Source organism: Atta cephalotes (genome assembly GCF_000143395.1).
Source record: "Atta cephalotes unplaced genomic scaffold scaffold00009, whole genome shotgun sequence".
Lineage (NCBI taxonomy): Eukaryota > Metazoa > Arthropoda > Insecta > Hymenoptera > Formicidae > Atta > Atta cephalotes.
Window position 1 is genome coordinate 4284810 of NW_012130073.1, and position 18438 is coordinate 4303247.

Consider the following 18438-nt stretch of genomic DNA (forward strand, 5'->3'; position numbering starts at 1 on the left):
AGAGAGAGAGAGAGAAAAGACGACATGCGTCGAGGACAGGAAACGAAAAATGAGGTTAGGATCAGACAAAGGAGATGGGCAGGAGGAGAGATTCCGAGAGACGATTTCGCGATTAGATAGCAGAATATGCGACGTCCGTACTTACGTGCAGTCCTGATTGAAGTTAACAAAGTAGGGACCATTGCTCTGCGCATCGGACGTCGTATCGGACGTCTGGTTGGTTGCGAGGTTCATGAGTCCTGATATGCTGTACCTTAAGCCTTGCGTTAATACATCCAGGTTGATCTCGCGCGGGATCTCTCGCATAAATCTCGGTGACACGTGTGCGTGGCCGTACACACACGCTCTTAACGAAAACTCTCCTTTTCTCTCTATCTCGCCCTCGGCGCAGTGCGCGTACCTAATACCTCTCCCCTATCACTGTTTCACACCCCCGCTTACGACGTCCCGCTCGCGCTCGCTTCTGCGCGCGCTGGTACGAAAAAGGAACACGCTCGCACCACTCCGTCAATATCGCTTCTGTAAACTCCGTTCCGATTCTGGATGCCTCTTTTAGCTAAAGTCGTTCCGACGACGGCCGACTCCTACAAGTGACTGTACTTTGCTATCGTTCCATATTGAACAGCTGACAGTCGCAGCTGCTGGTTGGAACAGCGGAACGCGAAACATCAGTCCGCGCGTTCCATATGTTCCGTTGCTATGGCGACGAGCCGGTCTTCCTCCTCCTTCTTTAGTCTATTTGCAAGGTGCTTTTTTTTCGCGCCATGAAAATCCGTGGAAATTCACGGCGGAAAGAAGGCAAAGGAAAATGGAGTCTTTTTATGTCTGATGCTCTTTCCTACATTATTTCTATATCTTTCTCTTTGTGTCTCCAGACTGCAATTCATATTATATAATAATTACCAACTTACAATGAAAGTGACAGTGTTCTAGAAAACAATAAAATGAGGGAACATTATTTGGTCTCTTCAGTTATGTTTTTTTTTTACATTTTGTTTTTCTTTTAGGCTTAAAATATTTTAATTTTCTTTCGCGATTGTTTTGTTAGGTTCTGTATATATTCCATAATAGAATATTTTAAGCCTAAAAAAAACAAAATATAAAAAAACGTAAAGTTAATAGCGTTTTAATGCAAAATAAAAAAAACAATGGAAAAAAAATAATCCCTCAATTCATAGAAGTTACCCACCGGAAATAATCGTGGCTACATAGTTCAACATGCATGCTTTGTACATATAGAGGCGCCACTAAATATCCTCCAGCTAAAAAAAAAAATTAGAGCTGCCAACAGTCACTGATAGTCGCAAATGCGAGCGATTGCTGCGAATTGTCCAAATTATCTACGATCGGAGTTGGAATTTTTAAGACTTTAGCAGACAGAAAGTGTGTGATGCGAAATTTGGCTATCAGTTGTTATGACAGTTACGATTCTTACAGAGTAAAAGAGGTCAAATTTTGTAAAAATAATATGTTTTGACCATATTTGTAAAAATGTTAGCTGATTTATTGATTCTCTAACGTGCTTGACAGTTTAGCCAAAAAAATGATTGTATTTTTCGGTGTAATTTCCGCAGTCGATTCATCGAGAGTCTTTATGCAACACAAAATTGAGATCTAAATTATTTATGTGAAAGGTTTCATAAAAGTAAGAAAATATGATTATATCTGCTCACATTAATTTTTTATAACTTATATTAATAGTTATATATTTGTTTTAGAAAGAAATATATTGAACATCTATATTTTCATTGTTTAACAGTATAATAATTGTCTTCATATATTTCAGATAAATTTAATGATCCCATGGATGCGTGATCAAATAGCAGAAGCCTGGCATAACAGAAAAAGTTCAAGGACGGCTGATAAGCGGTCCTTGGCCCTTTCTTCTGTCGGCACAGGCAATGCTACAAGCAATGACACTATGCTTACACCATTACCTACCTCACCTGAAAACTTTTCCATCAACGTTATCAGGTTTGAATTCATGTTTGATATCACAGAAATCTTGCCAGATGTTTAATTAATCAAATCTTTTTGTACAGCATAGAGGGCAATGTATTAGATGTTGCAATAAAACCAAACTTTACTGTGGAAAATATTAAGAAAATAGCAGTGGTACATTTTTATGGTCAAGATACAACCAAATCTATCTCAAACTATCGCTTAGTTCATTCAACCAAATTTGTACAGCTTAAGGATGAAAATTATGTAAGCGACGAGGATATTAATGAATATGGTATAATTATTTATATTAAGTTATTTATAGATTTATAATATAATTATTTTTTCGATTAATTTTTAATTTGTATACATACTTATTGTGTACTTGTTTTTTTAACACAATAATTTGTTTTTACAGATGAATTATTATTAGTAGAAATACGATCACAAGAAGAGTCATCGGATGAAGATCTTAAAGGTCCAAGTTTAGAAGCAATAACTCAAGCTACAAGTGATCTACCTAGTGTACGAAATCCACCTAAGCCTGTGCCATCTATAGAATGCCCTGCGGATGTAAATATATTTTACATACTTTTATTTATCACTATTTTACGTCTTTATTGTTTCTTGTAGTTTCAGAATGAAATCCGTAAGATTTTAATAACTCTTGTACAAGCATCTGCAAAGATCTTGATGTACAGTCCTTATGCTGAAAAATTATATGACGATATTAAGGAGAAACTTGAAATTAGATGTAATCCTATTAATGATCTGAAAGTCGTAAAAAGTCTTGTAGAAATGGGTTATCCTCATAAGAAAGTTCTCAAAGCGTTACGTCTTCGAAAGCAAGTATCGTAGTAATGTTTTTATCATATTATATACGTATGTGACACGAATAATACTATAGAAGAAGCTTCTGTTTTAGATCGAATATGACAGAAGCTTTAGAATGGCTTATAGAACATCAGGATGATTCAGATGATGATTCAGATGATGAAATAGATTTCTTGCCTGTGAATACAATGACAGACACAGATATTGCAAATCCTAGTTCTTCAATGAACACTAAGAAAAAGTCATTTAAAGAAGCATGTTTGGAACTGTTCAAAGGTAATTCTTACACAAAATTGAAATATCCGTTATTTCGAAAAAAATTCAAGTTGAAAGCAAATAAAACATATGAAAAAAGATAACATCAGATTATTTAAAAATGTCTTAACTTTAAAAGAAAAACAGAATCAAGAAGAAAAAGATCTGGTATATATCGTAGAATTATTATTGCAAAGTTTTCGACAATGGAAGAGAATGGAATTTAAACCTAATAAGAGAGCAATGCGATCGCTTGTAGAAATGGGCTTTGAAGACAAAAATGTTATAGGAGCATTGAAAGTTACTGGAAATGATCAGGCTAATGCTGTAAGTTGTAATGATTGTACTAAAGATGTATATTTAAATTATATTTTTATTTTATATCTCTCGAGTTTTATATCTTTTGTGACAGTGTGAATGGCTGCTGGGCGAAAGAAGACGTAGTTTACAAGATTTGGATGAAGGCCTCGAATCCGATGGTCTAATTTATAAAGCAATTATGACTAATCCTCATATTCAGCTTAGTCTTACAAGACCAAAGATGTTGCTTGGTAAAATGAAACAATAAAAAAAAGTAATAAATTGTAATCATGTTTCCTAACATTTTTTTTATTTCTTTCAGCATATTTGTCAATGATAGAAACACCTGCTTCGGCAAATATATGGATTAACGATCCTGAAATTGCACCTGTGCTTAACCAAATATCCAAGACATATCACACTGAAAAACATGCCATTCATATGAATCGTTATACCTAATATTAAAACTTATTTGCGTCTCTGTGGAATATTCATATTTTTATATAAATTTATAAATAATTTTTGCAGAGATTTGGAATATCAATTATCAGTTAACGATCAATAATAATTATTGCAATTTTAATTATGTTATATAATTATATAATTATAACTAATTATAGTTATAATTATAGTCATCGCTAGTTAAAGAATGCTTATATTTATGAAGGTCTCATGTGATATCAATGCAATATAACATGCTATTAATCATATATAATTTTCTACATAGTGCTGATTGCTTTTGTACAAATTGCCTGTTGACAGTTCTTAAAGAAAGGAAATGTATTTTAATATATATTAAAAAAAGAATTGTTATTTTAATGTGTAATATAAATTCTTACAATAAAAATTAAATTCCATTCTGCAGATCGAAAACTAGTCAATGCTAATACTACAAATTGTTATAAAATCTAGATTGCAGTTTTAAATTTTTGTCCTAGCCTTTTAAAATAAATATATTAATTATAAGTTTTAAGAAGTCAAAGATTTTCACATTTGTGTTTTATGTGATTCTAAGTATTCGTTTTTAAAAAATATTTATTCTTTATATATATCTTTTCTATCGTTCATTTTTTGGTTCAATTCTGGTCGCTTTTCCTGATTGCTTCAATCGCTGACAATAGAGATCAGACTGTTGCCTGGTGGCAGCAGTTCACGATAGACGACTCCTTTCTGGTCCCATCAGACACACAGCATCATCTTCTTTGGCATCAATCCGACTTTGCATTATTATCACATGTTATCCACTTTTCATCGCCCGTTATCAATTTTTCCAGAAAAGGCTCAATTTTGTTTCGTTTCAGCAACGATTCGCAAATAGAAATTTAGTCCATTAAATTGTTTACCGTCAAATCATGTGGCACCCAACATTCTTTGTATATCCAGCCTTATGCAATGTCCCAAAACGGTTTTGGGTTTTGATCAATATTTAGCTCCTTAGCTATCATAGCTGCTTTTCTTTAACTTTTTGCAAGATTTCATCAACATTTTCCACAATAGACCGATCAGAATGATATGCATCTTTGACATCAAAATTTCCATCTCGAAATCGGCGAAATCAATTCGCTGCTGTTTGTCTCGTTAGCATTCTCTCCATAAACACAAATTTTTTTCTGTAGCTTTCGCAGCGGTCTTACCTTTTTTATAATAAAGAAATAAAATAATGTTCTTGATTTACACTCATTTTTTTTAATTTGGTTGAATGCGTCGGTATCGTTCAAATTTATAATCAATCTATTTCAAAATGTTATATAAAATACTTTTTCAACGATACATAACTTAATATATCTTCTTCAGGCTGCAATCCATTTCAGTCCATTTGTTTTTTTCAAATGTTCTGAATGCTACACTCTAAACGTTATACTCTGATTAATTCATGCTCGGTCCTCATACAGGCAACAGCCTTTCACATCGAATGCTGATTGATGAAAAACGAGTGCTGGAGGTAAATTTTATCCTCACAACCGACTTTTCACCTATCAGCGCTCTATGTCGAAGCGTTCAGCAGACTCAACAGTTGAGTGAACGCTCGCTGCTATTGATTCTTCTAGATCTAAAATTCTGATTGGATGATCTTTACGAAACAACCAAAACTGCGAACACTCACTCAACTGTTGAGTCTGCTGAAGCGCTCAATAATAGCACGTAAAAAATCGACTAGATCGCCATCTGTCGGCTATATATAAAAAGACTTTTTCTAACCAAGTATATTCGACAGCGCCAGCATCAGACCACCAGTCGGCGCTACGAAAATATTTTTGACAGCTGATTTTGTCGCACGTGTTTTACTCAAAATTTTCGTTAATAATTGTTAATAATGGTTTATTATTTTACTAGCGAAGGTAATTTTGCATTTCTAAGACCTTGATTTTTTTTAAAAGATTAATACATATTCTCTTACATATTCTCTTAAATTATTAATAATAATATTTTGTTATCATTAAGAAACTTGACTAATTATCATAATCTTGAATTGCAGTTGTGCAACCACCCATTACTTTATTTATGGGAATAGACAAATTTGAGAGTAAGTGGAAAAATCATTTGTAATTATTTATCATAATTAATAAAAATTTGTGCATAATCTAAAATATGATTTATTGGATTCTGTTTGTATAGATGAAGATCTTATTAAATGGGGTTGGCCTGAGGATGTGTGGTTTCATGTTGACAAATATTCATCTGCCCACGTGTATCTTCGACTTCGACATGCGAGTTTAATTATTATAATTAGTAATTTCCTGCTTTTGATATTAAAGAATGATACATTAATTCTTTTTGAAATTACAGGGTCAGACAATAGATGATATTCCTAGTACTGTATTAGAAGATGCTGCACAATTAGTAAAAGCAAATAGTATCGAAGGAAATAAAATGAATGATGTTGATATTGTGTACACAATGTGGTCGAATTTGAAAAAGACACAAGGTATGGAAGTTGGACAGGTTGGCTTTCATAAGGATAAAGATGTTCGTAAAATTCATGTTGCTAAGCGAGTAAATACTATCGTGAATCGTCTTAACAAGACGAAACGTTCAGAACAAGTAAACTTAAGAAATGAAAGAGAACAAAGAGATAAAAATGAACGAGAAGATAAGAAGAAGCTTATGAGAGAACAGAAAGAGAAAGAAAAGGCAGAAGAAAAGCGACGTCAGGAAGAAGCAGAGATGAGGTGAATCATTTTATAATAATATATCAGATATACTTCTATTAAATAATTATTAATATTAAGTAATTCTTTATGAAAAATTATTATTAAAAAATTACTTTTCAGGAGTTACAATTCCCTATTTAATACATCTAACATGACTTCAAACACAGAAACCAGTGGATATGACTCAGATGATTTCATGTGATGAAGTTGATACTTATATTTGCGGTCCGTGCCTCATTCTCTATCATTTCCAGTCTCCAGTATCATTCCCAAAAGGAGAAAATTTCAGAATAAAAAGTGTAAAATATCTCTTTCAAGTACGATTATTTATTTGATTTATATTTTGCAAATATTATATTTGCAAAATTGTAAAAATATGTAATTGTAGAATCAGTGTACACTATGTTTATATAATAGAAGATTGTTTTGTCATTCAAAAATTTCTAGAACATACTGTGTAACCATAACATGCTATGCTGACAAATAATATTAACAGTTCTTGCAACAGTATTCACATTAATAGCTCGCAAGTACTTGGATATATTGCTATGATTTCAATACAATGAAAAAAATAAGTTATAAAAATAAAATACGGGAATAAGTTATAAAAACCTTCGTGTAGACAGAAAAAAAATATATTGTCTAGAGAAATATGTAGCAATACAATGGTATCCTTTTTTATAATAGGGTAACATTGACAGCCTGTAAAGCATTAATTATCCATGTTGGATAATCTTTATTTGGATAAACTATTAACATATAGTCCTGTATAAATCTAGGGAATTTTTGTTCTTTAATACTGTCTCTGATATCTTGCATGAGCTTCATTTGGAATGCAATATTATGAACGGTTAATAGATGACACGATACTGTTTCTACAGTGGCGATTTGATGTAGATAAGCGCGAGAATAAATCTTGCAAGTATTACACTCGCACGATTCGTCTATTGGTTTCAAGTCTTTTTTATATTGTATTTGCTTCAAATTGAGCTGTCCCGTTTTTATCAACGCACAACCAAATCTCTGAAAGTTTTAATTTAATGTTTTGAAATTTCCATCTTCTATGCAATCAAATATGTATTTTATGAAATACTTACAGCAGTTCTTGTCGGAAATACACAATCGTACATATCGATACCTAATGCACTGCATATGATTAAATCTATTGCGAATCCAACACCCATAAGATATCGTGGTTTATTCTTTGGAAGGATATTCGTTGATAAATGGACCATTCTCCAAAAATCATCTTTGCTCTCACCGCCACTGAAATCATTATAAGAATCACTATTGTATTATGTAAGATTTAGATATTTCTGTATTATACAAAAATTTATATTTATCTAACTATATGTATATCAACAAATAATCCAGTATCTACCTCAAACCTCCTACAGCATATCCATTCACCTCCCGTTTAATTAATTGACGTGCGCATTCGGATCGTAGTTCGGGATTGAGACCACCTTGTACAATTGGAAATATACTCTGCTCATCTAGTCTTTCATGCGCTAACAAACAACGGTCCAACCAACGTATCGTTCTGAAATGGTTTGTGTTAAACATAACACTCGTTTAAGCCAGGTTATTTAGAATATATTATTTAGAATATATTATTTAGAAAATATTTACAAAAATAATTGTACCTATGCATTGCTTCTTCTACTCTTGGTCCAGTTAAAGTACTACTAACAACATCATCGAGCTGCATGATTATGTCAGCTCCAATTGCATTTTGAATTTGAATAGAATGTTCGGGTGTCAACATACATTCAGATTCTAGATGAAACGTTATTGTAAAATATATGTAAAATATAATATAATAATGTGTAATTATTATAGGTAATTAAATTATGTATAAGTTATGTTTGAATGTATTTAAAAATATATCTCTCTTGCTATATATATCATAGTACCATTGTATGGTGATTTAAATTTTACACCTTCTTCTGTTATTTCAGCTAATTGTAATAATGAAACCATTTGGAAACCACCTGAGTCCGTTAATAAAGCTCTTTTCCAGTTCATAAATTTGTGCAAACCTCCAGCTTTACGTAGAATATCTGCACCCTACCAATATATATAAAGTATATATTTTAATACATATATATTTTAATACAATCGAAATTACATTTAAAAAAATTTACTAATAAATCTAAAACTCTCTTTGACTGTTTTATTAACCAATATTTTTTTTCTAATGATAATGCATGATTTCTTACAGGTCTGTTTCCAAGATGATAGGTATTACCAAGAATTATTTGGCAATCCAGTTGCTCCAGTTGTTGGGGCAACAATCCTTTCAATGTTCCCTGAAAATGATGTAATAACAAATTTAATGTAACTTTAAATCATTGCGTCCAAGATGTTCAAAATCACTCCAAGATTCAGATGAAGAAAGAATTGAACAATCACATTGGTCAGATTCAATTGTTTAAATATGATTTATTAATTCTCGTCCAAAACATTAGAATGATTTTTAGCATCGTGAATATAAGGCTTTATAATTGAGTCATATATTTCAAAAATCTAGATTTTTAAGTTAAATGTTTATTTTAATTCAAAAGAAAATATCGAAGCAAATTAATCATTATAAAGCATTGATAGACAAAAAAAGTTCATTTACAAATTAAATTATGAATATACACACACAAGTGAGATTCTATTAATACAATTTACTACAATTGCAAGAATCGTAAACTTAAAACAAAATTTAGTTTCAGATGTTATCAAAATATTTAATACTGAAAATTAAGAAATTATCAGAATTATCATCTTTTCATATGGATTTTAAATCAAAAAAACTTAATATTTTAATATATTTCTCACACGATCGTGTCTCACACTTTGTGTGCAGCTTAAACAAGAAGAGAAGTTTTATAAACCTGAGTTCCCACCGGCATGAACACCGGTGTATCTACATGATGATGAACAAGTGTCATCCTACCAGTTCTGGCTTTTGTGGTTTTGCATTCGGCAAGCACTTCAAAGATTAACGGAGTCTTCCGATTTGTCATTTCTACTGGCGATCTACTAAATCCTGCGTTTATCGTCGTGGAATACGACTTGTAAAAAAATTTGCTGGACATAGAGAGAAAAATCTATAAATGCCGCATGCTTAAAATGAGAGGTTACATCATGATATTCTCTCCACGTGTTTTTGTCCCGGCCTGAAATGTGTGTTCTGTGGATGTGAACTTACGGGACACCCTGTATATTAATGTGCGTGCAAATAGACTTGCTAACCGCGTCGCACATTCGAATTGAAAAAGGCATAGGTACTCGATAATTGCAGATGTTTGCGCTATGACGGCCCGGCACGGTGTTGATACACGAAACATCACCTTCAGGAGAGATTTGCTCCGTGATAGTGTTCGACGGTAACGGTTAGCTGGCAACATGAAGACTGAGGTATCCTGGAAGCGACGTCTTCTGCGAAAGAAGATCAAGTATATGCTGGTATGCGTCCTTGTAGTCGCCGTGATATTCGTGATCCATCAGCTGTTCTACTTCAAAGAATTGAATCAAGATACCGTAGGCAAGTTGATTGCCGGCTCGGTGAAAGACACCCATCGTATGGTCGTCGGCAAGCGGGTTGACAAGTGGAATCAACCATATCATTCGAAACTCATTCGCGACACAAATGGTCGAACGGTGTCATTGCGTGGCACACGGGATCAGGATATAGCCAAATACCTTCCCAACATCAATGGGAAATTTGTATGTTTTGTTTCGAAGAAGGAGATTGATTTTATAAGGATCAATGATGATTATTGTGACTGTCCAATGGACGGTAGTGATGAACCAGGTACTAATGCCTGCAACAATGGTTTCTTTAATTGCGAGAAAAGTTCAAGAAAGTCAGCAGGTATTGCAGTCAAATCTTTTTGCAATATATAAAATTTGCAATATTAGAAGCTACACAACAGAAGTAATTTATGAAATTTGTATAAATTTTCAGTAAGAATACCATCGTACAAAGTCAATGATGGACATTGTGATTGTTGTGATGGTTCTGATGAATGGGCTGAAGCTGCAGTGTTGTATAAACTCAATAGTAAGTTCAATTTATTTATATTTTTTTCAATTTATTTATGTGAACGTATATGAAATAATTATAATATCTATTGTATTTGTTATAATTTAGACTTACTTATTATTTGTATTTATTACAGAATTAAAAATAACTTTTTATGGACCTAGATGTCCAAACAAATGTTAGTGAAGAAAGTGAAGTATAATTCAAATCGGAGGGGAGGGGGGGAAGAAAGTGCTTCTTAATTTATGCATCGTAACAAGAATGACAACAACCAAATATACATAATAGATAAATGCATAGAATATTTTTTTCATTTTAGATTTTCATAAAAGTATATTTGTTTAATCACATAAAAACAAGGTTATGTAGTAAAAATGATCACTCAATATTATAAAAAAATGATATATGAGATTCTTTAGATTAAGAAGTTATTTTTTAATTTAATGAATTAAAAAATTATTATCATTAAATCATTATTTTTTAGTTTTAATGTATTATAATTAAGAAGAGAATATAATTTCTTATTTTTCTTTCATTTAAATTGAATTGAAAGAAACAGTTTATTAATATATTTAAAGATGGTGAATTATGAAGAAAAAGAAGTAATAGATTTAAGAAAGTATATTTGAGAAAATAAATAAGTAATACAAATTTTTTTTTCAAATTCATAGAGTATTATATTTATTTATGAAGAATAGATATCTCAAAGATTAATGTAATAAGAACTATTGTAACTATACACAGAGATAGTCTTTTTCTATACAGATATTCCTCTGTTGTAATATTATGTACTATCTAGAGAGTTTATATATTATTTTACTGTATATATATTTTTTGTCGTATATATATATAATTTTTTTACATTTTCTGCTTCATACTTACGAAGATAGATGTTATTTAATTATTACTAATAATTAAAAAAGAAAATATAAAATAAGATTTATATAAAAAGAAGAAACAATAACAGCTTTATCATATTTTCTCAGATTGTTAAATAAAATAAACATTTATAGTTTTTATTAGTTTTAATTAGTAATTGTTCAAAGATATTATACATATCATATAAGCAACAAAACAATATATTTAATAAAAAATTGTACAACGTAAAGAATATTGTATGTAAATATACAGTTTATCATATTTAACAGATTTCTATTACTTATAGGACTAGAGATTAAGAGTGTATTATTAAAATATAAATAATAATCAATATGTACATTGCGAAAATAAATTTTGTTAAACTTTTTGTATAAATTATGAAATAGTTCGCAATACAGAAATATCAATTATAATAATTGTTAACAAGATCATAATTTTTACATGACTTTATATTTTACTTTGATCCTGATGATGTAAAGGAATTGCGATCTATTTTATGATTCATAATACAACTTCAAGCACAAATGCTCGATTATACCATAAATTTAGAGAAGAATACGATAGTTTTATTGCATGTTACTTCTGATATCTGTAAGAACATTGAAATGCGATGAGAGACTTCGCGCTTTATCTCCAAAATGTAAAGTTTGTTGTACAGATACTCCCATCCTTTGTAAGGTATCATTGAAGCTCTTTTCTTCCATCTGAATCCATGGTCGATGTTTGTCTTGCATTTGATATGGCGTTACATGTATGTGAGTATTTATTCCTGAAAAAGATATTTAATCACATTTTATAAACATAATATATTGAAAAATCTCATTATTTCGAGATATTTCCAAATTATCTCACTTAATTTAGCAAAGGAACGAAGTATATCCTCATTTGTAATCCATGTATTTTTGGGACCATTGTGTCCGCCATCTAACCACCACATATCTTTGATAAGTTTGATAAAATTATTTATATTGGGATCATTATTCAAGTCATTATCGTAATGATGAAATTCATAAAGAAACTGATTCAAAACTGCACATCCCTTACTGAAGCCCATCAAACTTAAGTTTGTAACTTCGATATTATAGATATCAGTATCCTTAAAATATTAAAATATTATGTATTCAGTAAATCAATGTTATACTCGATGCACGCAATGTATTATATCTTTTAAGGACATTGTCAAGATACAAGTTATAACTATAGTTGTACATACATTAAAGTTGGAGGAAGTTATTAATGTAATAATGATTTATAAAATTTTTCATGAATTATGATTCGTTTATGTCTAATACATACTTCTCCAATCTTTAATGTTTTAACATGTTCTAAGCAACAAGTAATAAGATCTTTTAAATGCCTTAAAGCATTGTACATTGGGCAAAATGTGGGTGTGCCATATGTATCTCCTGATACAAAATTATCGAAACAACTGAATACTGCGTGTTTAGATATTGTCATCCTGAAACAAGTATCAAGTTCTTGCATACTAAGTAATTCGATCTAAACATGGCAGTTAAGAAAATTATTTAGCTAATCATTTTTCTAATCTATGTAATTTTTATGGAGTACCTATAAGAGGTTATATATCATTCAGAAATATTGTAATATTTTTGTGCACATGATAATATCTTACCTTGATGGACGAATAACAAATACATGACTTCCAGGAAATTGTTTAGATAGTACAGTCGCTGTATTTTCTAAGCTCCATTTTGCATATTTCTTGCTGTCTGAATGCTTTTCCATGTTTTTTTGAATATCCTGTAATAATTTTTAATAATTTTGTTAATATAAAAGTCATAGTAATATCATAAAAGTTATTATAAAATCAATATAAATATAATACCAACAAAAATCATTAATAGATATATATAGTTAATAATTCTAAAATATATCTTGTATATTCTACATAATTATCCTTAGTGCGTACAATAAATATTTTACATTACATTTGAAAGAACAGGAATTATTATATAATTTTTAAAAACAAAAATTGACAAGTGTTTCTGAACGTACATACTTGGACGTCGCCGCCAAAAAATATAAGAAGATCGTGTGTTGACTGCAATTTCGGCCGTGTATAAACTACATCGTTACATCGACCTGAAATGCCCGGTATGTTTTTCCACATCCAAATTTTCGAGCCCATCGGCCACTATTTGCAAGAGAAATAAATCAGAAAGGAGTCCGCGTTTTCACAAAAATGGAATATTGCTCAACAGTCTGATAATTGGAGCAAATGCTGATTAAAATGGCATTGTAAATCGATTGCGTGAACAATTGTGTAAAATTGCGTCGTAACTACGAAGGTATGAAGTCTATTTTGATTTGCGTTTTCCTGCACTTTTTGTATTCAAAGCGACAGATGTGATTAGGGTACGATTCACTTCATATTGTAAATGCTTTAAAGCATTTTTTTATTAGTTAATTCGTAAAATTCTTTCTTCTGATTGAATAGCGAAGCATTTGCAATTAGGATGCATTTGTACTGATCGTAACCGTATGCTGCATACTATAATCTATAAGATAGACCAATCACAGTCGCATATTCCTCTCTTAAACTGGTTCTACATTAATTGCAAGCTGATCGCAAGTTTGTTGCGACAGCCAATCTGAAGCTTGCATTTTGAAATCAACATTTCGTATTGGCTGTCGTAACAAACTTGCGATCGATTTGCAATTAATATAGAACTGGCTATAGAAGTCGTAACGATCGTAGAGTCTTAAGTCATAGAAAATTGATCAATTATAATCGATTATTCTTCTCCTGTTCGACTGTAATTAGTTTTCTACAACTTAACGTGGGATCTACAATAGAAGTCGTAGTGATAATAGGGTGTAGAAAATTAATCAATCATAGTCGAATATAAGAAAAATAATAGATTGGGATTGATTAATTTTCTACGATTTAGGACAACTGTTACCAACGTCGATTAACTTAATCGATGATTAACTCAATCAGCAGTATAGTCAACAGCAAGACTGTATATTATTTTTAACCTTATCTCTTTGTGATATATTTCTATCTTTGCGTTTTCTTTATCTGTGATAAAAATAATGAAAATCTTCTATCTATAATAATAATTCTGTTGAATGAATTAATCTTCCATTAAGTTAATCGACGTTGATAACAGTCAGCCTTATGCGATTTTTATTGTAGACCTCATATTAAAAATTAGTCACAGTCGAATGTGAGAAGAATAATCGACTATGATTGGTCATTCCTTAAAGCTTGTATTTAAAGGGTTATGCAAAAGTCTGTGTTGCGGTCTTAAAAAAGAGCGCTGGGCATTAACATGAAAAGGCACCTTAATTCGACAATGGAGTATAATAATATGGCGCGCTACTCGAAAATATACATGTATATCTCCTCATCTCGCTTCAGCACAGTATGACTTCGTGGAAAGGAACATGACATCTGCAGAAATATCAGGCGCGATCTCGGTGAAATTTTCGAGACAATCGCGTTTCGCGATGATTAATTTAAAAGCGAAATCAGCATTACGAATCCTTGGAGATTATTGGCGCGCAATTACGAAATACCATCTCTGATTCCGACAGCGGTAAGCAATAAGATAAGCAAGTGATACTCCATGTAATGAATAATGTACAACGTAGTAATGAGACATGAAACAGTTCTCTCAGTTTACTGGTGCACTTCGCGAGTACACGTTTCGAATATTCAAATAAGACAGCGTGAGTTTGTAAATGAATTATACAGCACTCGACAGACAAGTGACAAGTGACAATTACATGAAAAAGTGAGGATCTGCGAAGTGTGAGGACGAACGTTGAGTAACTTGAAACAACTTGAAGTGTTTAACACAGCAGATAGACTTTCCCTTTCCTTGCTGCGTCGTTTTTTCTGATTTTTATTGCGGAGAAGATTTCAAGGCATGAGAAAATCACCTATCGGTGTCATGTTACGTAAACTCATGTCGCGGAATTACCTGTGTTTTAACCTTGACCTTTTTGCTCAACACTTTTTAGTGATGGGACACGTTACGTCGGATCGTACGATGCAACAGGAGTTAATATCAACATGGAATCCACTAGACGTATTCCAGGATGATGCACATTGTGAATACGCAGTGATCGTGCTGAATCGTCCCATACGCTGGCAGCACAACGTACTACTTCGATTTTGGCAAAAAGGTTGTACATTGACTGAAAATATCTTACGCTTGTTTTTGTTAGAGCTTTTGCACAAGAATGATCGAAATTGAATTGTGAACGTTAATCGTAGTCGTAGATCAATGTATAATGTTTTGTACCTTTTCTACGATAAGGTCGTAAGCTGTGAGAAATTAGCCAATCACAGTCAAATATGAAACAAATGATTGACTATGATTGATTAGTTTTTTCTTTTCAATTTACAGTCTTATTGTAGAATAGGCTTAAATCAACTTACAACTATGACTTATGTTCCACAACTCAGTTACAGTCATCTTTATATTTAGTTCTTTATTTATTGAATGTCAAGAAAGATAGAATAATGCTTATGTCAACTTGTGTCATCAAATAGAAAATGATTAACGAGAAACTACAAGCAAGTAAAACAATTTATGTTGTTGATTTATGTATCTCTTTGCACAAGCAGCTCGAATCACCATCACTGTGGATGGTGGAACACAGAGGTGGCTGAAGCATCTGGAAGAACAGGGAATAAACGCATTGAACACTGAGCACAAGCATTATGCACCAGATCTCATCACAGGGGATATGGATAGCTGTCCACCTTATATTATTGAGAAGTTTGAAAGTATAGGATCCATTGTCATCAAGACTCCTGATCAGGATAACACAGATTATACCAAAGCTCTGCTGGAAGTCGCACACTATGCTAAGATGCATAATATAAATGTAATCATTTAGATTCTTATTGTTGCTTTTTTAAATTAATAGTTATATGATGAAATATATGAATATTGAAATATATATGAAATATATGAAATATATGATATTTTTTGGCAGTTAGGTGAAATATACGTACTTGCAGAAACATCAGGCAGATTTGATCATATCATTGCCAATGTCAATACTCTATACAGAAGTGATAAGCTTGTGGGAAATACACGGGTAGAATTTTTTTTATTTGAAAAACTTGTGATTATATTAAGTGTATTCTCCATATTAGGTATATTCTGATTGAAGATTGTTTTTACAGGTGATACAACTTGCAAGCAATTCTATGACATGGATATTAAAACCTGGTATGCATAGTATACATATACCAGAAATTTTGGTTCAACAAAAATCTTGGTGTGGTTTACTACCATTTGGTTGTACTGTCAATTGTATATCAACGACTGGCTTGAAATGGAATTTAAGTATGTTTTATATCTCATTTATCTTGAAGTAAACCATTTATACTACATTACGTAAATATTTTATTATCTGTTATTTGAATAATTTTTTTGAATTCTGATTCTATTTTTTTTCCTTATATTTCAGATAAAACAACTATGCAATTTGGAGGTTTGATAAGTACTTCAAATACTTATGAAGATTCCAAAGTGACTGTGGATACAGATACGCCGGTAATTTGGACTATGGGTATAGAATTTCTAGGGAAAGTATAAATAAAATATCTGTAATGTTATTCTGCTAATGTGATTATAAGATAATAACGCAGTTATAAGTAATAAGTGATGCAAATTCAGACATGGTCTAAGTTAAATACTAAATATTAGCTAAAGTTAAATTTAAAATATTCTATTTGAACAATAGTAAACTGAAATGATAATTTTTTATTTTAAAAATCAGTTTTAAATTAGAGTGCTTTCTAGAAACTTATATAAGCTTATATAAATACATATATAAATACATATAAAAACTTATATAAATACATTGTAACACAGTGTATGATATGGAAGGACGATACAATGTCGCTATTTTAAATATTGATACTTTTTTTCCCGATATTTTGTCTTTCGATATGTATTGACATTTGAACGGGAATATTGAATTTCTGATACGATCCATGAAGCCTGTGTTAATGTAGTACAGATTGATATTGAATTGCAAGTTGACCAATCGGAGCAAAATTACTAAACTTTAAATTAGTTTGGTGCATTTGGGGTTATTAGCGCTATTTCTGTCATTTTTTTTTCGTCGTTTATTAGATAACAAGGATGAAATCAAAGAAGGAATCTTCGTTATGGAGAATATAGAGTTTTCCACTCCAGAATTTTTGAAATGGATGTTGAATTCCAGAATTTGATGATAAAAAAAATTGTCAATTTTTACAAATTTTAAAAAATTTTGTGATTTGACAAAAAACAGTATTTGATGATTAGGTAATATGTAAAAATATAATTTGCATATACAACAAAAGAGATAAAATATTTGTTATTTTGATATCCTCTTCCCGTTTGGATCCGTTTGGACTTTCCACCCATTAAAGTTTCCATCACTGGATAGAACGACATGAATAGTGCTAGCATTTCTCCGAATGCACTTTGTCTTCTGCTCAAGAGCATGTTTGAATTCCAACCTTTTTGTTTTAGCGGAAATAAAATAGTGTATGACTGTGTTCCATTGCTGGAAAACATCCTAATTTTTTGATGGTATCATCATTGGTATCATTGTGGAATCTGTATCTATTAAAATAATGTGTGATAGCAATGAATTGAATCATTTTTACTTGTATATACGAGTCTTGTTGGGAAATAGAGTTACCATTTAACATAAAAATTGATTAGTCAAACATAAATTATTGGGTTGTCCGGAAAGTTCATGCTGATGTTGAAGGAAAATTGAAACACAGAAAATTTTAATTTAATAAATGTATACTAAAATTTAAATTTTAGTCGGCACTTTCCGGACAACCCAATATATATGAATGATATTGTATTTATATTAGCTAGAAATTTACGAATTTTTTTACAACTGTTTTACATATAAATCATAATATCAAATATCATGAGTGCTTTTTAACAATGGAACACAATCTTATACTGTGTGACATAAAATGTTTTCCAAACATACACAATATGATAGTTTTGAAAAGTTGGTAATAATGACATATTTCACACG

At 31.3% G+C, this 18438-nt stretch overlaps 6 protein-coding genes across 6 annotated transcripts in view; 3 read left to right on the top strand and 3 right to left on the bottom strand.

The window, feature by feature from the left end:
• Nucleotides 1–234, bottom strand: part of LOC105627563 (WD repeat domain phosphoinositide-interacting protein 2) — a 9075-nt gene extending 8841 nt beyond the window's left edge. The window contains exon 1 of the mRNA XM_012208844.1: nucleotides 146–234. Coding sequence (XP_012064234.1) covers nucleotides 146–234 — 89 coding nt within the window. The remainder of the gene's footprint in view (nucleotides 1–145) is intronic.
• A 1561-nt stretch (nucleotides 235–1795) lies between these two features.
• LOC105627564 (ubiquitin-associated domain-containing protein 1-like) lies at nucleotides 1796–6684 on the top strand. Its single transcript, XM_012208845.1, has 9 exons — nucleotides 1796–1974; nucleotides 2043–2236; nucleotides 2360–2514; nucleotides 2575–2786; nucleotides 2867–3051; nucleotides 5807–5854; nucleotides 5947–6038; nucleotides 6118–6500; nucleotides 6603–6684. The coding sequence occupies exons 1-9, from the start codon at nucleotides 1796–1798 to the stop codon at nucleotides 6682–6684; spliced, it is 1530 nt and encodes a 509-aa protein (XP_012064235.1).
• Nucleotides 6685–7160: 476 nt separating this feature from the next.
• Nucleotides 7161–9499, bottom strand: LOC105627565 (probable queuine tRNA-ribosyltransferase). The gene is made up of 7 exons (XM_012208846.1): nucleotides 9368–9499; nucleotides 8705–8794; nucleotides 8399–8552; nucleotides 8129–8261; nucleotides 7864–8025; nucleotides 7580–7748; nucleotides 7161–7505 (listed from the first exon to the last, which is right to left on the bottom strand). The coding sequence occupies exons 1-7, from the start codon at nucleotides 9497–9499 to the stop codon at nucleotides 7161–7163; spliced, it is 1185 nt and encodes a 394-aa protein (XP_012064236.1).
• Nucleotides 9500–9881: 382 nt separating this feature from the next.
• Nucleotides 9882–10704, top strand: LOC105627566. The gene is made up of 3 exons (XM_012208848.1): nucleotides 9882–10350; nucleotides 10444–10539; nucleotides 10658–10704. Exons 1-3 carry the CDS (start codon nucleotides 9882–9884, stop codon nucleotides 10702–10704), a joined length of 612 nt encoding a protein of 203 aa, XP_012064238.1.
• Nucleotides 10705–11966: 1262 nt separating this feature from the next.
• Nucleotides 11967–13549, bottom strand: LOC105627567 (UPF0565 protein C2orf69 homolog). Its single transcript, XM_012208849.1, has 5 exons — nucleotides 13421–13549; nucleotides 13034–13161; nucleotides 12697–12859; nucleotides 12253–12496; nucleotides 11967–12169 (listed from the first exon to the last, which is right to left on the bottom strand). Exons 1-5 carry the CDS (start codon nucleotides 13547–13549, stop codon nucleotides 11967–11969), a joined length of 867 nt encoding a protein of 288 aa, XP_012064239.1.
• A 1843-nt stretch (nucleotides 13550–15392) lies between these two features.
• On the top strand, nucleotides 15393–16982 carry LOC105627568 (thiamin pyrophosphokinase 1). Its single transcript, XM_012208850.1, has 5 exons — nucleotides 15393–15555; nucleotides 16001–16263; nucleotides 16375–16479; nucleotides 16568–16730; nucleotides 16855–16982. Exons 1-5 carry the CDS (start codon nucleotides 15393–15395, stop codon nucleotides 16980–16982), a joined length of 822 nt encoding a protein of 273 aa, XP_012064240.1.
• Nucleotides 16983–18438: the final 1456 nt, after the last annotated feature.

Coding starts and splice junctions, on each gene's coding strand:
- LOC105627564 (XM_012208845.1), top strand. CDS start 1,796: ATGATCCCATGGATGCGTGATCAAATAGCAGAAGCCTGGCATAACAGA. Junction 2,787..2,866: donor AAAGCGTTACGTCTTCGAAA/GCAAGTATCGTA, acceptor CTTCTGTTTTAG/ATCGAATATGACAGAAGCTT. Junction 3,052..5,806: donor ATGTTTGGAACTGTTCAAAG/GTAATTCTTACA, acceptor CTTGAATTGCAG/TTGTGCAACCACCCATTACT.
- LOC105627565 (XM_012208846.1), bottom strand. CDS start 9,499: ATGACAAATCGGAAGACTCCGTTAATCTTTGAAGTGCTTGCCGAATGC. Junction 8,262..8,398: donor ATTTAAATCACCATACAATG/GTACTATGATAT, acceptor CGTTTCATCTAG/AATCTGAATGTATGTTGACA. Junction 7,506..7,579: donor TATTTCCGACAAGAACTGCT/GTAAGTATTTCA, acceptor TAAAACTTTCAG/AGATTTGGTTGTGCGTTGAT.
- LOC105627566 (XM_012208848.1), top strand. CDS start 9,882: ATGAAGACTGAGGTATCCTGGAAGCGACGTCTTCTGCGAAAGAAGATC. Junction 10,351..10,443: donor AAGTTCAAGAAAGTCAGCAG/GTATTGCAGTCA, acceptor ATAAATTTTCAG/TAAGAATACCATCGTACAAA. Junction 10,540..10,657: donor AGTGTTGTATAAACTCAATA/GTAAGTTCAATT, acceptor TATTTATTACAG/AATTAAAAATAACTTTTTAT.
- LOC105627567 (XM_012208849.1), bottom strand. CDS start 13,549: ATGGGCTCGAAAATTTGGATGTGGAAAAACATACCGGGCATTTCAGGT. Junction 12,497..12,696: donor AAACATTAAAGATTGGAGAA/GTATGTATTAGA, acceptor TAATATTTTAAG/GATACTGATATCTATAATAT. Junction 12,170..12,252: donor TCGTTCCTTTGCTAAATTAA/GTGAGATAATTT, acceptor TATCTTTTTCAG/GAATAAATACTCACATACAT.
- LOC105627568 (XM_012208850.1), top strand. CDS start 15,393: ATGGGACACGTTACGTCGGATCGTACGATGCAACAGGAGTTAATATCA. Junction 16,264..16,374: donor CTAAGATGCATAATATAAAT/GTAATCATTTAG, acceptor ATTTTTTGGCAG/TTAGGTGAAATATACGTACT. Junction 16,480..16,567: donor AGCTTGTGGGAAATACACGG/GTAGAATTTTTT, acceptor TTGTTTTTACAG/GTGATACAACTTGCAAGCAA.